Source organism: Panicum virgatum, chromosome 2N (genome assembly GCF_016808335.1).
Source record: "Panicum virgatum strain AP13 chromosome 2N, P.virgatum_v5, whole genome shotgun sequence".
In the NCBI taxonomy this organism is placed as follows: domain Eukaryota; kingdom Viridiplantae; phylum Streptophyta; class Magnoliopsida; order Poales; family Poaceae; genus Panicum; species Panicum virgatum.
The window spans coordinates 11,616,669-11,639,865 of NC_053146.1; the positions used below are offsets into that span (position 1 = coordinate 11,616,669).

At 44.2% G+C, this 23,197-nt stretch overlaps 1 protein-coding gene across 2 annotated transcripts; it reads left to right on the forward strand.

Moving 5' to 3' along the window:
* Positions 1 to 329: 329 nt before the first annotated feature.
* On the forward strand, positions 330 to 22,147 carry LOC120659745 (uncharacterized aarF domain-containing protein kinase At5g05200, chloroplastic-like). Of its 2 annotated transcripts, XR_005669160.1 has the most exons (12): positions 330 to 494; positions 664 to 802; positions 1,125 to 1,267; positions 1,754 to 1,867; positions 2,263 to 2,451; positions 2,525 to 2,680; positions 3,546 to 3,811; positions 3,940 to 4,037; positions 4,261 to 4,439; positions 4,841 to 4,951; positions 5,418 to 5,725; positions 21,771 to 22,147. XR_005669160.1 is itself a non-coding variant. In XM_039937971.1 (11 exons), the coding sequence occupies exons 1-11, from the start codon at positions 417 to 419 to the stop codon at positions 5,595 to 5,597; spliced, it is 1,653 nt and encodes a 550-aa protein (XP_039793905.1). In that variant the 5' UTR covers positions 330 to 416; the 3' UTR covers positions 5,598 to 5,790. The 2 variants fall into 2 exon arrangements, 1 of the variants encoding a protein (XP_039793905.1); XM_039937971.1 differs by lacking the exon at positions 21,771 to 22,147 and having other exon boundaries at positions 5,418 to 5,790.
* The last annotated feature ends 1,050 nt before the right edge of the window (positions 22,148 to 23,197 follow it).

Below are 23,197 nucleotides of genomic sequence, written 5' to 3' on the forward strand. Positions count from 1 at the left end.
CCACAGAAGATGGTCGCGGTCGCTGTTATTCTTGAGTTCTTGTTCTGCAATTCCCGCGGAGAGATTTGTCTTCTTCACAAACTCGAAACAGGATGCTTCCAAGACGTGTAATTTCGCCTTCGCAAAGATATGGAATCTGGTAGTAATTTTGATTACTGACCAAAATTTCTGGTAGTAATTTCGAGTTCGCGAGGATTTTCGGTAGTAATTCCTGACCAAATATCACGCGACGCCGTTGCCGGCGCAGAACGGGACAGTGGCGAGGCCGCTATCTGGCACACGTGTCGCCTCCCCCGCCGTTACAGCCCCGTGAAGTCCAAACCCCAAGCCCACACGGCCACACCCTTTCACACTTCCAACACCGCTGCCGCAGCCGTCGCCGGCGAGACCCGTACCACCCACCGACCCTCTCACCGATGGCGGCGGCCGCGAGGGCCGCTTCGGCGGCGCGCTCCCCGCTCCTCGTCCACCACCACCGCCGCCGCCTCCCCCAGGTACGCCCGCCTCTCCCGACCCCCTTCTCGCATCTCGCCATTTTCCGTGAGAAACTAGTTCAAAGTCGCGTTCGGCTGCTCCGGGTTCTCTCGGCACTGGGGCAAGGTCGCCTCCGATTCGATTGCGCGGCGGGGGTGGCGGATTTGACTGGGGTGGGGTCTGTTGCAGGTGCCGTCCGGCGGGGGAGGCTCGCTCCGGGTGGGCGGGGCCGGACGCGGGCGGGATGAGGGGCGGAGGCGGGCCAGGGCCGGGGTTAGGGTCTTCGCGCGCTACTCCCCGGCCCAGGACTTCTCCACGCGCTTCCAAGGTAATCAACTGATTTATGTCACCTGGCAAGCGTATGTCATCCTCAGCAAAACCGATTCTGCAATTTCTCTTCTGTATCCATGGCATCTGCTAGTTAGCTAGGAGGGAGAATGTCAGGATGATGTGAAATGAAGATGTTTAGTACCATATGTATGTGGCAGTTTCAGAATCTGTGGTGCTGTAGATATTTTAAATGCTGATCTATTGGTTGGATGAATGGTTTTAACGCTATTTAACGGTCGATGAATGTGTGCTTTCTAGTTTGTTTCTTCATTGTGAACTGATCATCTGGTTCTTCACTTATTCTTTTAATTTGTACGCAGATAGAGTTGGTGAGTTGCCTAAATTGGTGGAGGACCTTCTCCAGACGTCGATTAGCACAGGGCCCCGAGGTGCTTTCAGGATGGCGCAAGGGATCCAAGCTGTGCTTGGGGTTGGTGGGGAGTGGCTGAATGACCTCTCAAAGGTTCGGCTTCTCCTGTTTTAAACTTTAATTTTGTCTTTGCGTATCTGGTGCGATTGAAAATTCTAGTTTTCTTGGTAGTTGTAGCCCTCCAAAAAGAGAGGTCATGCTTAAATGAAAGGTCTCTTGTGAAATAGTGAGAGTGCTTACTCTAGAAAATCACAATGCATTCATTAGTGGTGCACATTTGTGCAATCACACCCATGCGCCACACTTCCATTGGATACATGCTTGTATGCTGAAGGCTCAAAGAGTCATAGCTGATCATGGAAGGATCAGCATAAAACTATTGGCATACTGATTGCTTGAGTTGGGTAAGCTTTTAAGGGACATTAGTCTGTTCAACATGGAAGGGAGGTTCCATTGTTGCAAGTTAGCCTGTGGCTGAGTTTTGAATAATTGACGCTTAACTGAGATAGTATTTATCAGTGATTTGAATTTTTGTTTCAGCAGGAACATAATTTCATTTCATGCTCTTATCTATTGCAGACTGCTAACACATCAGCAGGAATTCCAGCTCAGATGCAGCTTGGTTTGCTTTCTCCTCTTTACCTTAGGAGGCTTTTTGAGCGCATGGGTGCAACTTATATCAAGCTAGGCCAGGTAAGAACATCTTCAAACGTTGTACTATGATTGATGGTAATCCGCAATATATTAGATTACCAATATAAATCTTTTAATTTCTTAATGTTTAGTGATCAATGGTTTAAGTTGAAGTCATGACATTCTTAGTTGTAGTACTTATGTGTACATGGTAAATGAAAGAGGCTCCTAATGAACAAATCGATTATGCAAAAAGCATCCTTAGCTGATCACTATAACTGGGTTGAGCCAACATATTTCCTTTTCTTGGATGGTCTTTTGAGGTGGGTGTGGGGGTTGAATCTGAATAACTTTCTGATTCCATGATTACGTACCATTTCTTCTCCATTGAAGAAACCATGTACTATTTCTTATTATCTGGGTATTGATAGTCAACTGACTTTGCAATGGTGCAGTTCGTAGCATCTGCACCAACTTTGTTTCCTGCAGAATATGTTGAGGAATTCCAGAACTGCTTTGACCGAGCACCAGCTGTACCTTATGATGTGATTCAGTCAATATTGCGTGAGGAGTTGCAGCGACCATTGGATAGTATATATGAATACATCGACCCGGTGCCAATAGCTTCTGCCTCAATAGCACAGGTTTCTCTTGGGAACTTTGAATCACATTATGCAGTCTGATGCTGAAGCATTGAGATATTTCATTGTCATTCAGGTTCATGGGGCTAGGTTGAAGAGCTCTCAGAAGGATGTGGTGATTAAAGTTCTAAAGCCTGGCATTGAAGATACTTTGGTTGCTGATCTGAATTTTATCTATGTCGTTGCACGAGTTTTGGAATTCTTGAACCCTGAGCTACAGAGGACATCACTGGTAAATGCTATCCTAATGACGAAGTTCATGTCTGACGAGATACTTGACTGTTTCATGACATGATAATTATTCTTTAAATCACATAGTCTTCCTTCAATTTTCTTTCTTTAATTATAGCAGAAAAAAATCATTATCAGCATTGAACCATATTTTATCATACCAACCAATATCTGGACGAAATGGTTCTTGGAGCATGTGGGGATTTATATTCTGAAAAGCAGTGTAGCAAGTTTATCATCTGGTCATCATACTAAAATTGGTGCATCTAAGTGCATTGCAATACACGGGAACTTAACAGATCTTGAGTATAATCATTGAGTAGAATTGTTTAAATAGATATGTTATGTTACATAATGATAGTAATAGATATTGAGGCTTTATCAAGACAAAGCTAATGGGATTCTGAAGAAAGTTGAGGAATGGCTAAACAACTTCAGGCCTTGACCTCTGACGTGGTGGGAATTTAGTCTGGCAGGTAATAGGATAGTTTGCTTGGTTCATTCTTTTGTGTGGCTTCATAGTGTAACTGATGTCCCCAGCAGTTAGTGAATTTTCGTAGACCTGTTATTGCTTTCTGTAAAAAGCAAAGTGATTTTGTTACCAAAAAAGTTAGATATTGAGGCTGTGTCGAGGCAGAAATCTATGATGTGATAACTTGCACAATGTGTGCAACATAATCAGAAATCCAAGAGCAATTAGTTCATGCGTATTGAAGTGGGGACAGTGAGCATTATGAAATTTTCTTTTATACTTTGCTAAGGTTTTTAAGAAAAAAATTTCAGCCTTTGTATTGTCATTCAATGAGTTAGACAAACTGCAAAGCATATAATTAATTGATGTAATCTTGACTAAGATTTTTTTTTAGGTAGGCATTGTCAAGGATATAAAGGAATCAATGCTTGAAGAAGTTGATTTTAGAAAAGAGGCTGCAAATATTCAGGCTTTTCAGGGATACATAGATGCTATGGGATTTGACAGGCAGGCAAAAGCCCCATTTGTGTATCAGCACTGTAGCACAAAACGTGTGTTGACTATGGAAAGGTTGTATGGAGTTCCGCTTACTGATCTTGATTCTATAAGATCTCTTGTTCCGGATCCTGAGTTGACTTTAGTCACTGCCCTTAATGTCTGGTAAGATATACAGCTGCTTTACTTTTTCTGGTGATATCATACACCATCGATTTTGAGACTTTTGTTTTCCCTTCATAAACTTTGTAGTGCCTTGGCCTAAGCTTCTGAAAAATGCAAAAATATTGCAGGTTTGGAAGCTTGATTTCATGTGAATCCTTCCATGCCGATGTGCATGCTGGGAACTTATGGTTGCTCCGTGATGGGCGAATTGGTTTCATTGATTTCGGTACGCTGTAGCATTTTCTCCCAGTAGTCCTTTTTTTTATAGTGGCTCATAATCTACATTGTAAATATAATGGAGCATGAACCATATCACACAATTGAGGGTGGACTTTTACCTCGCAATACGCTAAAACTCCTAGTACTCTAGGTTGATTGTTGTATCATTCTACTTTAGGATTGCAACTTTCTTCATTAATTGTATAATTATATTAATCAATACTTTTCAGGTATTGTTGGTCGCATATCCCCAAGGACTTGGGCTGCTATGGAGGTCTTTTTGGCTTCTTTTGCAACTGAGGACTATGATGCTATGGCCTCTGCCCTTTCTGAAATGGGTGCTACAGGGAATGATATAAATATTGATGAATTTGCAAAGGACCTGCGAAAGATATTCTCATCAATACAGGTAATATTTCCGAACGATAGTAGGCTATTTGATATCCTGAAAACTTGATCAACCTTTTGAGATGATAAGGGCTTGATAAAATGATGAACTATCTTTTGAGTGACCTAAATCAACTGTTACTCTGTTAGTGTCTTAGTGATGTGCTGTTTTGGAGAAACATCTTGCTAAAACTGTATTAACTTAATTCCATAGCAAACATGATCTTATGGTTGTAGCAGTTACAGCGCAGATTCTCAATTAAGATACAAATCATAAGCAACCAATGCGCATCAATTTATGTGACTAGTTTTGTATTTAAGTAGAGGTACTTACCTTCTTTAATTTCTGCTGTACGTGAGATCCCATTCTTAAGTTTATTTTGGCACAGAAAAATGCACTAATGTTCTTCATTTGTTAAGCAGGACTTGGATACTGAAATCATAGTCGCAACAGCAAGAGGTCCTGATGCTACAGCAGTATCTGCTAATGTTGTCCTTGATGAGAGACAGATGAATGCTCTATTTCTTGATCTGGTGAGTTACTCTCTTTTGTGATTCGGTCTAGAGCAGAAGAATGGTACTGCTAGTCTGCTACAAGCAAAAGATAACATGGGGTAATAAGCTGTAAAAATGTTATTCCTCCTACAGTTAGTATTTTTTTTAGTACAGAAGTCCATTTTTTTGTTTTACCTTCACTAGTTGGCTGATTATGTGGACACACTAAAATTTCTAAAGTTGATTTCAGAAGTCTAGAGTTTATTGGCCTGGTGACAACTGTCACTTGGCTGTCATGGAGTAGATGATTAGCTGAAATGCTGTTTATGATTTTTCATGTTTGCAATAGTTGTCTTCATGTGCTGCATGTTGCTATCTGAAGTTGAAAGGCACCGTTTTGATTTTAATTTATTGACCAAGCATTAATCCGAGCTATGCATGATGTTTTTCAGAAATGAAGGAATAGAAAAATGAAAGCTGACATATTTGTTACCGCATCTCCCAGGTGAGGGTCAGTGAGTCCTATGGGCTGAAATTTCCTCGGGAATTTGCTCTTCTCATGAAGCAGCTACTGTATTTTGATCGCTACACAAGGTTGTTGGCTCCCAGCATGAACATGCTTCGAGATGAGAGAATCAACATCTCGACCAACCGACAACCCAGACGAACAGATCGGTTTCAATGAGGCCCCTTCATTAATAATTAGCAATATAGTTGAAGGGTGATAATAGCAAGCTTATGTGACCAAACACTGTATCTGTATATAGTTGTATATAGTAGTGCCAGACCAGCATAGAAATCTTGTACACTAGGGTGTAAGGATCGATGGACCAAGAGGGGGTGAATTGGGCCTTTTTCAAATTTCTAAAGCAATTAAAGCAATCTTAACCTATGCAATACTAGTAAGGTTCAATTCACCAACCGGCTAACTAAGCAAACTATATAAGCTATTAAAGATACAACTAAATATGAAACCAAGCAAGGTAGAGTTAAGTTATGATCTCTAAGGTTAAGCACATGAATAATTGCATGAAAGTAAGTGATTGAAATGAAAAAGTGGCCAAGAGACAATCAGATTTTTTCCTGTGGTGTCGATGTGTTGGCACACACCCCTAATCCACGTTGTGACACTCACTAAGAGTCTTGTCACCTCCCATGTCACCGAGACTTGGGCGCTCACTAAGAGTCTCTGTTCACCATCCCGGCGTGGTGGAGCTCAAGCCACGTACAAACTTCGAGCTCCAACAATCCTTGGCAAGCTCCGGAAGAAACACTTTCAATCACCAAGATCGTCTAGGTGCTGCCAATCACCAAGAGTAACAAGCTAGGGCCTTCACTTGAGCAAGATCCGATCACCAAGAATGGATGCACACAAGCTTCTCTCTACTTAAGTCCTTAGTCTTGCTTCTTGAATGATTGAATGAACAAATGTGTGTAAGATGAAGCTCAATGTGGCTCTCAACAATAGTATGGTGTATGAATGTTGCCGGGTGTCAAGAGAGTGCAAAATGACCCATTGGAGGGGTATATATAGGCAGCGCACACGAATAGAGCCGTTGGAGAAAAGCTACCAGAAAACTACTTAGCGCCGGTTAATCCGACGAACCTCCAATAGCCAGCGTCGGTTTAACCGATGAATGTAAACTGCCCATTTGGAAAACTAGCCGTTACAACTTGGGCAGATTAACCGACGTATCATCGGTTTAACCGGTGAGTGTAGTTGTCCACTAATCAACTGAAAAACCAACCCTTTGGACAACTGCACCGACGTTAACTCAAATCCATCGTCGATTTAACCGGTGAGTACAACTTCTGAAATCCCTGGAAAAACCATCTCACTGGTCAATTGCACCGACGTTTAATTTCAAACATCATCGGTTTAACCGGTGTATAGAACCTTAAAACACCCTGGAAAAACCATCTCTAGACTAATGCACCGACGTTAATTTCAAACATCGTCGGTTTAACCGGTGTATAGAACTTGTCCAGACTCTGATAACTGCGTTTAACCGACGTATAGAAAAGTTGAGTCGTCGGTTAAACCGGTGTATAGACTTTTTCTGATTTTGCCTTTTCTGATTTGAGTCTTAAATGAAATTCAAATATTCTTGAGATATAAGTTGAAAACCACTTATTTGAACTTCTAGGAACCTGAGTGATCATAGTGTGCATCCATTTTTAATTGACCATATCCATGCTCAAGTTACTTGGCCTTAACCCCTCTTAATAGTGCGACCTCTACAAAACTATGAAACCTATACTAATCTAAGTGTCCTTCTCAACCTTGCGACACTTAGGACTAGAAAGATTCTTAGTCTTGTTATATATTTGAGTTGAATACCAAGATCGTCTTTTTGAATAATGAAATTGAGGGGGCTCTTTGACATATGACCAAATGAGTTATAATGATTCATTAAGCTGCACAAACTCATTAGTCACAATAATGGTTGTCATTAATCACCGAAACATACCTAGAGGGCCTAGATGCTTACAATCTCCCCCTTTTTGGTGATTGATGACAACACAAACAAATAACTTAAACGAGAAAGCGAGAAAAGTAAACAGGATAAACCCAAGCAAACTCGAAAAAGAACCAAAGAGCTCAACGGCTCAAACGGAATCCATAGATATGTCTCAACACACAACATACTCAAGAGTCAAATGTACATATCCATGAACTAACATCAAATGAGATATAAAACATCAAAATCCTGTAACTACGAGCTCTCTCTAACTCTAACCTCCCCCTGACTCCAACTCCCCCTAACTCTCTCCCCCTTTGGCATCAAAGCACCAAAAAGGCGAACTACTGGTCCGGCTGTCGCGGTATGGCGAGGAAGCGGTCCGGGTCGTCATCGTCGTCGTCGTCGGACGGTGAATCCTCGGTGACGGATGGGAGCTGCCGGTCTGAGCTGACTGGGGGTGTAGCTGTCGTGGAGGCTCTCGTGCTAGCACTGCCTGGAAGAGGGTCCGTAGAAGTGGTAACCGGGTCAGCAGAAGAAGTATCAATATCTGAAGTCGTGACTGCTGAACCTGCCGGCTGTGTCGACTGCTGAAGTATAGACTCCTCTCCTCCTCCCCTGAAGGTAGTGTCTGAGGTATGACGGGGAGGGCGACTGACTGAACTGCCGACGGTGAGTCCTGAAAGAGTGTAGTCGCTGGCAGTGGTGAGAAGAGCAGACGACCGGCAGACCCAAGGAGTGCGGACATCGAGAACGTGGTCTTCGGTGTCGCCGTAGTAGCTGGAGCTGCAGTAGGGGCTGGAGCTGGAGTGACTGCAAGCTGAGGTGCTCCAACACCCTGAAGGCCTGGCTGCTGCGGGGCGAGTCCGGTGTGAGTGTAAAGCTGTGTGATTATCCCGAACATCGCCATCATGCCCTGCTGCATCTGCTGGAACTGAGCATCTGTCCTCTGTGAAACTCGGTCGATAAGCCCGACAAAACGCTCCTCGGCTGCAGCACGCTCTCGGGCAGCCTCTCTCTGAATGGCTGCTAGCTGAGCCTCATGGGCTCTCCTGGCCTCCTCTTGTGCAATCCGATCCTCTCTCTGCTGAGTAACAAGCTGCTGAAGGAGAGAGGTAAGCTTGGACGGCCGAGTCACCTAGGACTCTGTGACTGTAGCAGCTGCTGGTGACTCTGGAGCCGGCTCTCTGGAACCTCCTGCCTCGTGGTCGTGAGTAGCTGGGGCTGCAGGAAAGTACTCGTCGTCCTCGGAGGAGTCTGACTCAAGCTCAGACCAGTGTATCTCATCATCTCCTCCGGGAAGCTGTGCCTCGGCAGCTAGCAGTGCCTCGTCCTCCTGTGCCACTCGGGCCTGCACCTTAGGTGACAGTCGTGCCATAGCAGCTCTCTCGGCCTGTCTGCCCCTCCTCCGGTCCTGGGGAGCTGTCGGACGGTAAACTGGGAACCGGGGAGCCTCATCCTGACGGTATACTGCACTGACGGGTGACTCAGCTGGCACAATCATAGAGCATATGTAGCTGATCCAGTGAACATAAGGAAACTGGTGTACTACACCCATCCCATCAGTGATCACATCCTCGATCTCAGCTATAATAAAGTCAACTATATCAAATGGCTCGTGAGTGAGGATGTGAAGTAGTAGCAGCTGCTGCAGGCCAGTGAACCCCTCTGGGTAGCCACTCCTCGGTAACAGAGTCCTCCGGAGGGCCATGTGAACTGCGTATGCCTCTGGGGTCAGCAAGCTGGGCACTCGCGCATATGACGCTGGAAACGGCTGGCGGAAGCACTGAGAGATAGCCTCGTGAGAAGGTGCCATCTCGCCAATCATCGCTCTGCGCAGTGGATCTGCGTCTCCGTATACCATCTCGTGCAGGGAGACATCGACCAAATCGACTCCGACAATCCCTGCAATCGTCGCCCTGGACAAACCAAAGACCTGACCTCCAAATACGAAGTGTACGGCTCTGCGCTCGGGAGCAATTCAGGCTGTGGCATAGAATACTCTGACCCAGTCCTCGATATATCTGTTCTGCTCCATCTGAAATAGCCTGGGCAGGCCTCTGAAGTGAGCAAAATGCTCTCTGACATCTGCTCCCCCTGCAGCTGTCCTCAGTGAGACCCAGTCGAGCACCCTGTGTGGGAAGATCCTATGGCCCCGCCTCTGGTAGGTCTCGTAGAAACTGGCCTGAAGAAGTGTCCAGAACCTACGGTCGACCCTGCTGTCACGGGGAACCAGTCCTCCTCTGCTACACTCCACCTGAGCCTCTTGACCTTCGCCGCATTGGCCTTGGTCAAGTTCTGGAGCAGCACACCTGGCTCCAGACGCACAACAGTGTTCATACGGAACACTGCGCGCTCGGTCTCTAGGGCCTCGGCTCTGCGAGCTGCTGCTGCAGCAGCTATTGACCTGCGAGGCTCCTGTGGCTGGTGACCTCCTCGCGTCCTCGGTCCAGTGCGACGCTCGGTCGCTGGTGAAGACTCTCCTGATGGGGACGTCTGCCGAGTGCGGCCAGAACGTCGTGGAGTCGGTGACCCCTGAGTACTCTGCCCCTGAGTCTGCTCTGACTGCGCTGCATCTGAATCTGCATCTGAAACTGAGTGATCTGATGAAAGGCCATTGTTTGGTTTTGGTAATTGAGTGACAACTTAGGTGGACTAATAAGTGTTTATGTTGAGATACACAGGAAATTAGTCTACACAAAGACACTAGTATGAGCAACATGTGCCATGGAGGATAAATGGCTAAGGGTTGATGCTATGCTCATATAGTGTGACCAAGGAGCTCATTGCATATGAGACATGACATGGAGTCATGTGACCAAAGTGGAGAAGATCAAGACAAGGCTTGGCTTGATGGACCGGTTGCAATGGAGAAGGGCAAGTCAAGGCTTTGAAGCAAGGGACCGCGAGGCGGTGAAGCTTGGGCAAGATTTGGCGCCGATGGACCGAGGCAACGGTGAAGAGCGAGCAAGGTCAAGATCGATGGACCAAAGAGGTCATGTGATGATATGGAGTGGATCATATCATTCAAGGAAGATCAAGCCAAGTGTTGACTCATGAAGATGATCAAAAGGCTTGATGGAGTTTGGTACTTGTGTGGCATCAACATTTGGAAAGATGAAATGGAATGCGCAAGGCAAAGGTATGACTTGTAGGGCATTTCATTTCACCGGTCAAAGGTTGTGTAGAGAAGTGCATGACCGGATTTAGGATAGATGGCCGTACTATCAAGAGGGGCAAACTTGTTTGCATATCGGTCATCTAGTGCCACTTGAGCGATCTAACATTGCGATGTTGCTAGGATCGAGTGGCGTGGCGAGATCAAGTGAAAATCCTTTGAAAATGATTGTGAAATGCTAACACACATGCACATGGTGTTGTTCACGTGGTGGTGTTGGCATATTTGCAAAGGAGAAAGAGTTGGAGTTGATGTTGATCAACTTTGGGAAGCAAGAAAGGCTTTTCGGTTTTCTTCGGAGATTAGGTTGGCTCTTGGAGTGAAATACTGCTTTGATCCATTGTGTTTTGGATCAAATATTCAGTTGGGTTGTGTAGCCCTCTGAATAAGCTTTCCATAGAGTCCAAGATCACCTAGTTTGGACATCGGAGCTAGGAGTTATGGCCGTTTTACCGAGGTACATTTCTGCTGGAAATATACCTGCGGACGGTCCGCCGTTATCTCGGATGAGCTCGAACAGAACCGTTTTGGCTCTGTTGGTGGTCCAAAATGAACTGCGGACCGTCCGGTCCATGGGGGCGGACGGTCCGCCTTTAAAAGCTGAAACGGGCGCAGAAACTTGGTAGTTCTGTCTTGGGTGCCCAAAATGAACTGCGGACGGTCCGACCCTTGGGGCGGACGTTCCGCCTCCTACTGAAAATTCTGGGACAGAAACACTGCGGTTTCTGTGTGTGCTGACCTTTTGAACTGCGGACAGTCCGCCCCTGGGGAGCGGACAGTCCGCTGGTCACTTCCAGTTTTAGTCAGAGACGTTTGCAAATCGGTTGGTTCGAAGTTTTGAACCGCGGACGGTCTGCCCCAGGGGTGCGGACAGTCCGCCCGGGGCTCTAACGGTCGACTCTGGCACATAATCATTGCAGTTCTAGCCGTTGGTTTTGAATGGCGGACGGTCCAGTTTCTGTGAGGCGGACAGTCCGCGAAAACTCTGTTTTCACGAGTTTTGAGTGTAACGGCTAGTTTGGGGCCTCCCTCTATAAATAGAGGGTGTGGCCGGCCATTTGAAGTGCTGAGCACCATGTGGACTTGGTGTCCATGTGTGAGAGTGCTTGAGAGCCCTCTACTCACTCTAACTTGATAGTAATCATCTGATCGAGTGAGAGAGCGATTCTAGTGCGATTGCTTTGAGAGATTGCATCGAGTGGCACTAGGTGATCATGTTGCAAGCCGGTGTGCTTGTTACTCTTGGAGGTTGCCACCTCCTAGACGGCTTGGTGGCAAGAGACTCCGTTGAAGCCCGCAAGAAGATTGTGCGGTGCTCCGGAGAAGAGATTGTGAGGGGTATTGTGCTCACCCCGCGGGAGCCGCGAAGAGCAACTCTAGTTGAGCGAGACGTGAAGAACAACAAGTGGTTCGGCCGGATCATGTGCTAGAGCTCGGTATGAGCACTCCACGTGGGAGAGTGTGGCTTGAGAGTCACCACTAGCAAGAGGATCGGCGGCAACCTTGGAGCTTGTCTCAACGGGGATTAGCTTGGTGGCAACCAAGTGAACCTCGGGATAAAAATCACCGTGTCAATCTTGTCTACTCTTCTCGGTGGTTTGCATTCTCCAAATCATAAGCCTTGTATTTATATTCATCTATATCTTGTGCTTATGTAGTTGCTCTCTAGTGATTAGTTAGCTTGTGTAGCTTGCTAATCATCTTCTTGCTTGTGTAGCTAGAAATAGAGATCCTAGTGTAACTAGTTAGCTTGTGTAGCTTAATTAGTTGCTCGTGCTTAGATTGTGTAGCTAAGCAAGTTGATCTCTTGGATTTGGATTGTTTATCCTTGTCCTTAAGCATCTAGTGAGCTTAGGTTTGGTTTTGTGCTTTTGCTCATTAGAATTGTGTAGGAGCTCCCCCGGTTTGTGAAGTACTAGTGCTTAGGCTTGTGTGACTTGGCATTAAAATTGTTAGGAGAGCTCTTAATAGCTTGGCTCTCCATTTGCTTTGTGTAGGATCTTTTTGGAGGTGCCTTAGAGTCATAGTTAGAGGGGTGAAGTCTTGGCTAAGCGAATAGTTTCAATTCCGCATAAGTTTCGGTTAGCCGGCGCAATTAGTTTTAGAAAGAACTATTCACCCCCCTCTAGTCCGCCATATCGACCCTACAAGTGGTATCAGAGCCGAGGTCTCTCATTTGTGGTCCTTACCGACCCGAGAGGATGGCGACTTATGAGCTAGATGTTGAGTGTCCACATATTTTTGATGGCACACACTTTGCACGGTGGAAAAATTGGATGACATGCAATTTTAAATTTATTTGCCCTCAAATGTGGTGGATGGTGGATGTAGATTTTTCTCATGTGTTAGATGAAGGAAATCTAACTCCAACACAAGAGAAATGCCTAGATCTAGACATCCAAGCTACTAACATCTTGTTTAGATCTTTGCATAATTGCATTCTTGGTGAGATCATGGACAAGGAAACCGCCCATGAGATTTGGAGTTATCTAAATGAGAAATATGGGGCGGCCTCCGATGATCATGATGATTATAAGACCAAGGAGGAAGTGCATGAGGATGATGAGCACATCCATGACATGGTGGTTGTGGAAGATTGCTCCACCTCATGGTCAAGTGATGATGATGATAATCAATCTACAACAAGTTCACTTGACAAGATTGATGATCAAGTTGGCTCATGCACGGATGATATTGCTATGTCAAGCTCATCTCCATCTCCACATTGCTTCATGTCACAAGGTGACACAAAGGTATCAAATTGCAATGTGATTGATCTTAATTCATATGATGAGATCTTGAGTAGATATGCTAGCTTGACCAAATTATTTGAGGAAGTGTTAACCAAAACAATCAAATTTGAAAAAGAAAACCCTTTTCTCAAAGACACATGTGAACAACAAAAGCATCTACTTTATGTCATAAATTGTTCACATAAGGAGCTAAAATTGACTCATGTGGAGCTTAGTGTTGCTCATGAGAATTTGGTACTAGACCATGCCTTACTCACTAGCAAGCTTTCTAGTAAAGTAATTAAAACTAGTGAGAGCTCATCACATGGGTTAAAAGATCAATTGCAAAATGTTGCTAACCCTTGTGATGTAGGAAAGAAACATGTATCCACCTCATGTGATGATTTTCCTTAACGCCGATTAAACATGCGTAGGTTTGGAACGCCGGTTGATTGCATCGGTTCAGTTCACCCGAGACTGCAGCAGAAACTCATCTGAACGCCGGTTGATCCGACGATATGCATTTTGAACTCGCCGGTTGAACGCTGCTATCACCGGTTGATTGATAGGTCAGATCAGTGTTATGTTCACCGGTTGATCCGATGTTCTGATATTTGCATACGCCGGTTGAACGCCTGGTTTGACTGAGCTAAGGTAGAAACTTAGTAACTCCGCTTAAACCGATGGGTATAGATCCATTAAGCGTCGGTTTAACCGATGAACCCGAAAAACCTTCTCTCAGCTCACTCTTCTATGCTAAGTCCAATGAACTTATAAAATCCAACTAAACTCAAGTTAATGGACTTGCATAGGCGACTTTACCCCTCAAAATAATTAGGATAGCATAGAGCTTAGTAGTTTTTCTTTTCAAACACAAGGAAAAGCCGCAAATCGAGACAAAGCGCCAAATAAAATGTATGAGCCATGTCATAGGAATATTGAAGATAGAAAGCTTCAAACTCATCATGACATGACTCACTAGGTAATAACGCATCTAACACTTTGCTCTTTTCACTTTTCATGAATTAAGATTTTGCATATGAAACAAGTCCCATTTTCATCAAGTGATCTCCTTTGTGACCCTTACCCATGCAATGATGGTGCAAGCTAAAACCACATGCGAAAGAAGAGTAAACATGAAGTGCACATCTATATGACAAGGAATGCATAACAAGAAATTAAGTTCTACTTGTCAAGTTTGAACCCATGGGAAGCTTCTTCATGATGAGCCTTTCTTCAAGCCTAGAGGAAAACAAATGGACCACCACCTCTAGCAAAACCCATGCTCATCACTATCTTACCATGGTTAGACAAGTGTCATATATGTATGCATTTTTCTATATGACAAGGCAACTTACATGACGTTTGCCGCATCTAATACATTAAGCTCATTCCTTAGCCTAACAAATGTACTCTCGTCTAATGGTTTTGTGAAAATATTTGCCAATTGCTCCTCGGATCTCACACCTTGAAGAGATATGTCTCCTTTAGCTTCGTGATCACGCAAGAAGTGATGGCGAATATCAATGTGCTTTGTGCGAGAGTGCCGGATTTTTGGCAATTTTTACGGCACTTTCATTGTCATAAAGGAGTGGTATCCTATCTAGTTTCACACCAAAGTCCAAAAGGGTTTGCTTCATATATAGGATTTGGGCACAACATGCACCGGCCGCTATATATTCCGCTTCCGCGGTGGACAAAGCCACGGAATTTTGCTTCTTACTTGATCAAGAAACTAGAGAACGCCCAAGCAAGTGGCAACCCCCGGAGGTACTCTTGCGATCCACACGGCTTCCGGCAAAGTCCGAATCCGAGTATCCCAAGAGATCTAAGCTAGCGCCTTTGGGGTACCACAAGCCTATGCTTGGGGTGTGCTTGAGATACCGAAGGATCCTATTCACAGCCGAGAGGTGTGATTCCTTTGGGTTAGCTTGAAAGTGGGCACACAAGCACACACTAAACATTATATTGGGTCTAGATGCGGTAAGGTAAAGCAAAGACCCTATCATAGAACGATAGAGGGATTGATCAACCGGTTTACCGTCCACATCCAAGTCGAGATGCCCATTGGTTGCCATGGGTGTCTTGATCGGCTTGCATTCATCCATCTTGAACTTCTTCAAGATATCTTTAGTGTATTTCTCTTGATGAATGAATGTCCCTTCCTTCAATTGTTTGACTTGAAAACCAAGGAAGAAGGTCAATTCGCCGATCATGGACATCTCGAATTCCCTAGACATCATGGTAGCAAACTCATGGCTTAGTGAATCATTAGTTGAGCCAAAGATGATATCGTCAACATAAATTTGACAAATGAAAAGATCCCTGTTGACGTCTTTTGTGGACAATGTGGTGTCCACCCTCCCGATCTTGAAGTCTTGCATGATTAGAAAGTCACGAAGCATCTCATACCAAGCCCTTGGAGCTTGTTTGAGCCCATAGAGTGCCTTGTGCAACCTATAAACATGGTTAGGATTCCTTAGATCTTCAAACCCGGGTGGTTGCTGAACATAAACAAGTTCATTAATAACGCCATTTAAAAATGTACTTTTCACATCCATTTGATATAACTTGATATTATGATGTGAAGAATAAGAAAGAAGGATGCGGATAGCTTCAAGTCTTGCGACCGGAGCAAAAGATTCACCAAAATCCAAACCTTCGACTTGAGAAAACCCTTTTGCCACAAGTCTTGCTTTATTGCGTATCACCACCCCATGTTCATCTTGCTTGTTTCGGAAGACCCACTTGGTGCCGATGATGTTCTTGTTTTTTGGAGGAGGTTCGAGGACCCAAACTTCATTGCGGGTGAAGTTGTTCAATTCTTCTTGCATGGACATCACCCAATCCGAGTCCTCAAGTGCTTCCTCTATACTAGTGGGTTCAATACAAGAAACAAACGAGTAATGTTCGCAAAAATAAGCATGCTTAGATCGAGTTCTTACTCCCTTGGAAGGACTACCAATGATTTAATCAATTGGATGATCCTTGGAGATACGACCATGCTTCATTAGCGGTTCATGCGTGGATGTTTGTTGGGGTGGATCATGGGTGACTTGTGCTTGTGGTGGAACAATTTGCTCTTCTTGTTCTTGGATTTGGGGTGTTGGCGTTGGCACATTTTCTTGAGATTGTGGATCATCTTTTTCTTGATCTTCATCCACTTGGGGTGCCATGGAGGTGCTTGGTGTAGACGAGGAAGGTCTTCCCCCTTGATCATTGCCTTCATGCACCTCTTCCGGCTTGATATCCCCAATGGACATTTTCTTCAATGCTTCATCAATCTTCTCATCACCTACATTGTCATAGCCAACAACCTCCTCTTGGGAGCCATTAGATTCATCAAACTCCACATCACATGTTTCTTCAACTAACCCGGAGGTTTGATTGAATACTCTATATGCTTTGGAGTTTGATGCATAACCAAGAAAAAAAACCTTCATCACATCTACTCTCAAACTTACCGAGCATTTTCTTCTTATAAATGAAGCATTTGCAACCAAAGACTCGAAAGTAGGATATATTTGGTTTCTTCCCGGTGATGAGCTCATATGGAGTTTTCTTGAGGAGTCGGTGGGGATACACTCGGTTGGATGCATGACACGCCGTATTGATTGCTTCCGCCCAAAACTTCTCGGGCGTGCCATAATTATCCAACATTACTCTTGCTAGAGTGATTAGTGTCTTGTTCTTTCTTTCCACCACTCCATTTTGTTGAGGCGTGTAGGTGGCGGAGAACTCATGCTTGATGCCTTCTTCATCGCACCATTCTTCAATCTTCATATTCTTGAACTCGGTGCCGTTGTCACTCCGGATCTTCACAATAGGGGAGTTGTACTCCCTTTGAGCTCTTCTTGCAAATGTCTTGAAGACTTCCGGAGTTTCACCCTTATCGCTTAGAAACATGATCCAAGTATAGCGTGAAAATCATCAACGATTACTAGGCAATAGAGATTACCACCAATGCTCTTGTATGTAGTTGGACCAAAAAGATCCATGTGTAATAGCTCGAACGGCTTGGAGGTAGACAACATCGTCTTGATGTGATGATGTGTTGCAACTTGCTTTCCGGCTTGACATGCTTTGCATAGTTTATTCTTATCAAATGTAACATCCTTCAAGCCGGTGATCATCCCTCTCTTGTGGGCTTTCTTGAGGTTGCTCATGCCAATATGAGCAATTCTTCTATGCCAAAGCCACCCAAGAGACGACTTGGTGAAGAGGCATGTCATGGAGCTTGTTTGCTTTGAAGAGAAATCCACCAAGTAAATGTTGTCATGCCTAAACCCCGTGAATACCAATGACTTGTCTTCTTCAAGAGTTACTACAACACCATTCTTGTCAAAGGTACACGTTAGTCCAAGATCACATAATTGAGCAATTGAAATAAGATTAAAACTTAGTGCTTCTACAAACAAGACATTAGAAATAGATAAATCTTTTGAAATTGCTATTCTACCCAAATCTAAGACTTTCCCCCTTGAGTTATCACCATAGGTGACATGTTCATGATCGCCGGGGTCATCAAGAGAGGTGAACATGCTATCATTGCCGGTCATGTGTTGAGAGCAACCGCTATTAAGTACCCAATATTTTCCACCGGCTTTGTAGTTCACCTACACACATGAGAATTCACTTTTGAGTTTTTGGAACACAAACAAGCTTTGAGCCTTGCACATGTGTGACAAGAGCTTTTGGGACCCAAAGTTGCTTGGGGAGCTTCTTCTTTGACTCCTTAGCGATTTTGCCAATGAATTTGGCCTTCACCTTGCCCTTCACTTTACTCAAAAGAAAATGGTTATTTTGAAACATTAATGAGTAATTCTTTGGTAAAGTGGGAAGAGGGTGTGATGGTAAGGTGCACTCCCTAGTGTGGTGCCCGGTGACTTGGCAATGTTGGCAATATGAACCAACTTCCTTGACGAAGCTAGTCTTAATCTCCGGAGAAGGAGTAGTGCCTTGATTTGGCTCCGGAAATGAACCAAGACCTCTCTTGCCATAGTCACGAGCATTGTTGAAGAGAATTTTCTTGCGGACGTATTCTTCTCTTGAGAGCTTCTCCACACTACTCTTGAGGCTTGCCACTTGATCCATCAATTCCTTTTCCCTAGAAGGAGCAAGCTCGGGCACAATATTAGTGGCATTTGCATCAATGAGTAGGTCATCACATGAAGTAGAAGCATTGACCTTTTCAATGGTTTCATTGACAAAATTCTCAAGACTTGGGTCAATTGCTTCATAGGCAAATTCAAGTTCTTGATATTTGTGAGCCAACTCCCTATGCTCTTGTTTAAGATTTTTGTGGCTCTCTTCAACTTGCTTAGCAAGTACAATTGACTCATTGTTCTTTTTGAGCAAGTCATTGTACTTGCCGAGCAAATCGGAGTGGGCAAGCTCTAACTTGGCATGAGTGCTCTCAAGAATCTTGATTTTGTCCTTTTCCCTCTTGATAACGGATGTATACTCATTAATGAGGTTAGTAAACTTATAAGGGTCAAGCTCTTCATCACTATCATTGTCACTATCTACCTCACATACCTTTGTGTTACCTTTTGCCATGAGACACATGAGAGGTGGAAGTAGCGGTGGTTCTTCATTGGTGAGAGCGATGGTGACGATGTCTTTTTCATCACTTGAATCTTCGCTTGATGAGACATCGGTCACCCATTCTTGTTTTTCCACCAAGAAGCTTCTCTTGGTGTGCCCATTCTTCTTTGGGAAGAGCTTGGTCTTCTTGTCATGGCTCTTCTTCTTCCCAAGCTTCTTGTTCTTGTTCTTCTTTTCATCTTCATCATCATCGCTTGAGTCATGGCGATATTTGCTCTTGTCGTCCTTCTTTCTCTTGTCCGGATTGGGGCAATCGGGAGAGATGTGCTCTTTTTCTCCACAATTGTAGCATGTTTTGTACTTGACATCTTCATTTGGCCGGAACATTCTTTTTTTAGGGTCAAAGTTGTAACCCTTCTTGTTTATCTTGTCGCTCAAGCGTGTGAAATTTCTCATCATGAGAGCAAGTTCTCCATCTTCTTCATCATCGGATGAGCTTTCATGATGATCTTCTTCTTCATTGTTTGAGCTTGATTCTTGCTTGATCATCTTGAGCTTGCGGGGCTTGTTTGCCTTGGTTTTGAGAGCGATTGACTTGCTTATAGTTGGCTCTTCGTACATACCAAGAATACCCATTTCATGAGCGCGAATTTCGCCCACAAGCTCTCCCACTTCCATCGTATCAAAATTCTCCTTTTGAAGCATAGCATTGATGATGTTATACTTTGGCTTCGGAAGGAGCATGAGAATCTTGCGGTTGATGGAGCCACTGTCAATTTTAGAAACTTCAATAGCATTAATGTCCTTGACAATGACATTCAAGCGAGAATACATATCATTGCAATTTTCATGAGCTAGCATCTTAAAGGAATCATACTTAGCTCTAAACAAGTGATATTTTTGTTCACGGACTTTTGTGGAGCCTTCATGAATTTCAATTAGCTATTTCCGAATATCACTTGCTAAGTCCATGCCATTTACTCTAGCAAAGACTTCCTCACTAATGGCTTCGAAAATTGCATTTCTAGCATTTGCATTCCACTTGAGTTGTTCCGATGTGGGAGTTCTGGTGAACCCGGTTTTTGTTGCCAACCACACTTCGGGGGCAATCGCATCAAGATATGCGGCCATGCGAACATTCCAATAAGCAAAATTTTTGCCCTCGAAGTGAAGTGGCGAGCCACCCATCTTGGCCATAGCTCTAGGCGGTGAAGCCTAATGATCCAAATGAGCAACGAGGCTCTGATACCAATTGTAAGAATCGATGGACCAAGAGGGGGAGTGAATTGGGCCTTTTTCAAATTTCTAAACAAATTAAAGCAACCTTAACCTATGCAATACTAGTAAGGCTCAATTCACCAACCGGCTAACTAAGCAAACTACACAAGCTATTAAAGATACAACTAAATATGAAACTAAGCAAGGTAGAGCTAAGTTATGATCTCTAAGGTCAAGCACATGAATAATTGCATGAAAGTAAGTGCTTGAAATGAAAGAGTGGGCAAGAGACAACCGGATTTTTTCCCGTGGTGTCGATGTGTTGGCACACACCCCTAATCCACGTTGTGACACTCACTAAGAGTCTTGTCACCTCCCATGTCACCGAGACTTAGGCGCTCACTAAGAGTCTCCGTTCACCATCCCGGCATGGTGGAGCTCAAGCCACGTACAAACTTCTTCGGGCTCCCACAATCCTTGGCAAGCTCCGGAAGAAACACCTTCAATCACCAAGATCGCCTAGGTGCTGCCAATCACCAAGAGTAACAAGCTAGGGCCCTCACTTGAGCAAGATCCGATCACCAAGAACGGATGCGCACAAGCTTCTCTCTACTCAAGTCCTTAGTCTTGCTTCTTGAATGATTGAATGAACAAATGTGTGTAAGATGAAGCTCAAGGTGGCTCTCAACAATAGTATGGTGTATGAATGTTGCCTGGTGTCAAGAGAGTGCAAAATGACCCATTTGAGGGGTATATATAGGCAGCTCACACGAATAGAGCCGTTGGAGAAAAGCTGCCAGAAAACTGCTTAGCGCCGGTTAATCCGACGAACCTCCAATAGCCAGCGTCGGTTTAACCGATGAATGTAAACTGCCCATTTGGAAAACTAGCCGTTACAACTTGGGCAGATTAACCGACGTATCATCGGTTTAACCGGTGAGTGTAGTTGTCCACTAATCAACTGAAAAACTAACTCTCTGGACAACTGCACCGACGTTAACTCAAATCCATCGTCGGTTTAACCGGTGAGTTCAACTTCTGAAATCCCTGGAAAAACCATCTCACTGGTCAATTGCACCGACGTTTAATTTCAAACATCATCGGTTTAACCGGTGTATAGAACCTTAAAACACCCTGGAGAAACCATCTCTGGACTAATACACCGACGTTAATTTCAAACATCGTCGGTTTAACCGGTGTATAGAACTTGTCCAGACTCTGATAACTGCATTTAACCGAGTATAGAAAAGTTGAGTCGTCGGTTAAACCGGTGTATAGACTTTTTCTGATTTTGCCTTTTCTGATTTGAGTCTTGAATGAAATCCAAATATTCTTGAGATATAAGTTGAAAACCACTTATTTGAACTTCTAGGAACCTGAGTGACCATAGTGTGCATCCATTTTTAATTGACCATGTCCATGCTCAAGTTATTTAGTCTTAACCCCTCTTAATAGTGTGACCTCTACAAAACTATGAAACCTATACTAATCTAAGTGTCCTTCTCAACCTTGCGACACTTAGGACTAGAAAGATCCTTAGTCTTGTTATATATTTGAGTTGAATACCGAGATCGTCTTTTTGAATAATGAAATTGAGGGGGCTCTTTGACATATGACCAAATAAGCGATAATGATTCATTAAGCTGCACAAACTCATTAGTCACAATAATGATTGTCATTAATCATCGAAACATACCAAGAGGGCTAGATGCTTACATAAGGTTATGCCATAGTGACTAGGTAACATGTAAAATATGTTTGTTACGTCCCAGTAGACTTTAACTGCCTTGTTCCTGGTCGAGCGGAGTCAGGTTATGATGTGGCTGTACTGTACTGCAACTGTCAACCGAGGAAGTGATGATGTATATGTTTGTAAAAGCCCAACGGTGCAGGTGTATCATGTGCTAAAGGGCACCGTGTTTTGTTGCATTTTCTCAGGGTCACAACGATCTTTGGGGATTCAACTAGGATTGTACCGCGTAAGGTGACTTTCTGGCCCCTTTACTGCTGTGGCCTGCGAAACAGGGTTCAGTGACATTGACTCGGAAAATATCAGCTCAGGTTCGAGCTTCGAATAAGTACCAGAATTCACATTTTACATTCGTGTGGTTGCGTTTCTCAGTTTTAGATTTTAAGAACAAACCTGTCATTTTCGTTGTGCTTTCAGCAGAACTCGCATGATGACTTGCTTTACAGTGACTGTTGGATATCTGAATGCAGGTGTGTCAATATGAAAATTGTCTGACATCTTCATAAGAAAATAGTATAATCCCAATCCTAGAGGCAGTGCCAAGGTTGGAAGAGACTCCGGGTTTTGTTAGGTCCTACCGTCCTAGACAAATAAAACGGTGGTTGAAGCCTAGGCATTGTTGGCAGATTGGTCACTGTGAGTCCTTTTTTTCCAAATAATATTTTAATACTCGAGGTGTAGTGATCATCAAACTAATAATTAGAATCCATACATCCTACAGACTTGAATATCAATGAGAAACAAGGTAGCTTTATTTGTCTCTGTCTTTGTTTTTAAGGAAGGTAATAAGGATGTGGTCACCTACTTAATTTGAGAACCGATGCGTATACTACCCTTTTTAATAAAAAAAAGGACATGCAGATTAATAACATTCCAGTATGAACATTTGTTAGTTTTCACGCAACAATGCTTTTTCGCATGTAAGCATGTACATTCCGATTTTGCCCTCAGGAAATATATCCCAAGTTGAGGGGTCCATGTCCACAAATCATGTGAACATCTCCTTTGCTCCTTTATTTGAAGGGCATTTCGGCCATCTCAAATACAAGTATGTTACATGCAGTGCCAACCCTACATCGTTAAACTATCGAATCACATATAATCATGTCACGGGGGTTCACATTATTTTTTTTTTGTTCTCTTGCCGGTTCTTCTTGAAACGCAAGTTGAAACTGCCGGGGCCGAGCTTGTCCGAGCCCAGCTCACTTTTAGCAGCCTCTAGGAACGGTCCTCCGTCCGAACTCTCCCCCAGCCGGTTTCACCCTCGTTTGAATTTCCGAATATTCGCGATCCGACCCGAGGGGCACCCCCGTCATTCCGCCCTCCCCCGCCTCCCCTCCCCGTCCACCGCAGCGAATATGCCCCGCACGGCGAGCGCCCCGCCACGTGGGCTCCCCC

What these genes read in the sequence shown, in the direction of transcription:
- LOC120659745 (XM_039937971.1), top strand. Translation starts at nt 417, where the DNA reads ATGGCGGCGGCCGCGAGGGCCGCTTCGGCGGCGCGCTCCCCGCTCCTC. An exon ending in AGCTACAGAGGACATCACTG is followed by an intron (nt 2,681 to 3,545) that starts GTAAATGCTATC and finishes ATTTTTTTTTAG; the next exon opens with GTAGGCATTGTCAAGGATAT. An exon ending in ATGCTCTATTTCTTGATCTG is followed by an intron (nt 4,952 to 5,417) that starts GTGAGTTACTCT and finishes CGCATCTCCCAG; the next exon opens with GTGAGGGTCAGTGAGTCCTA.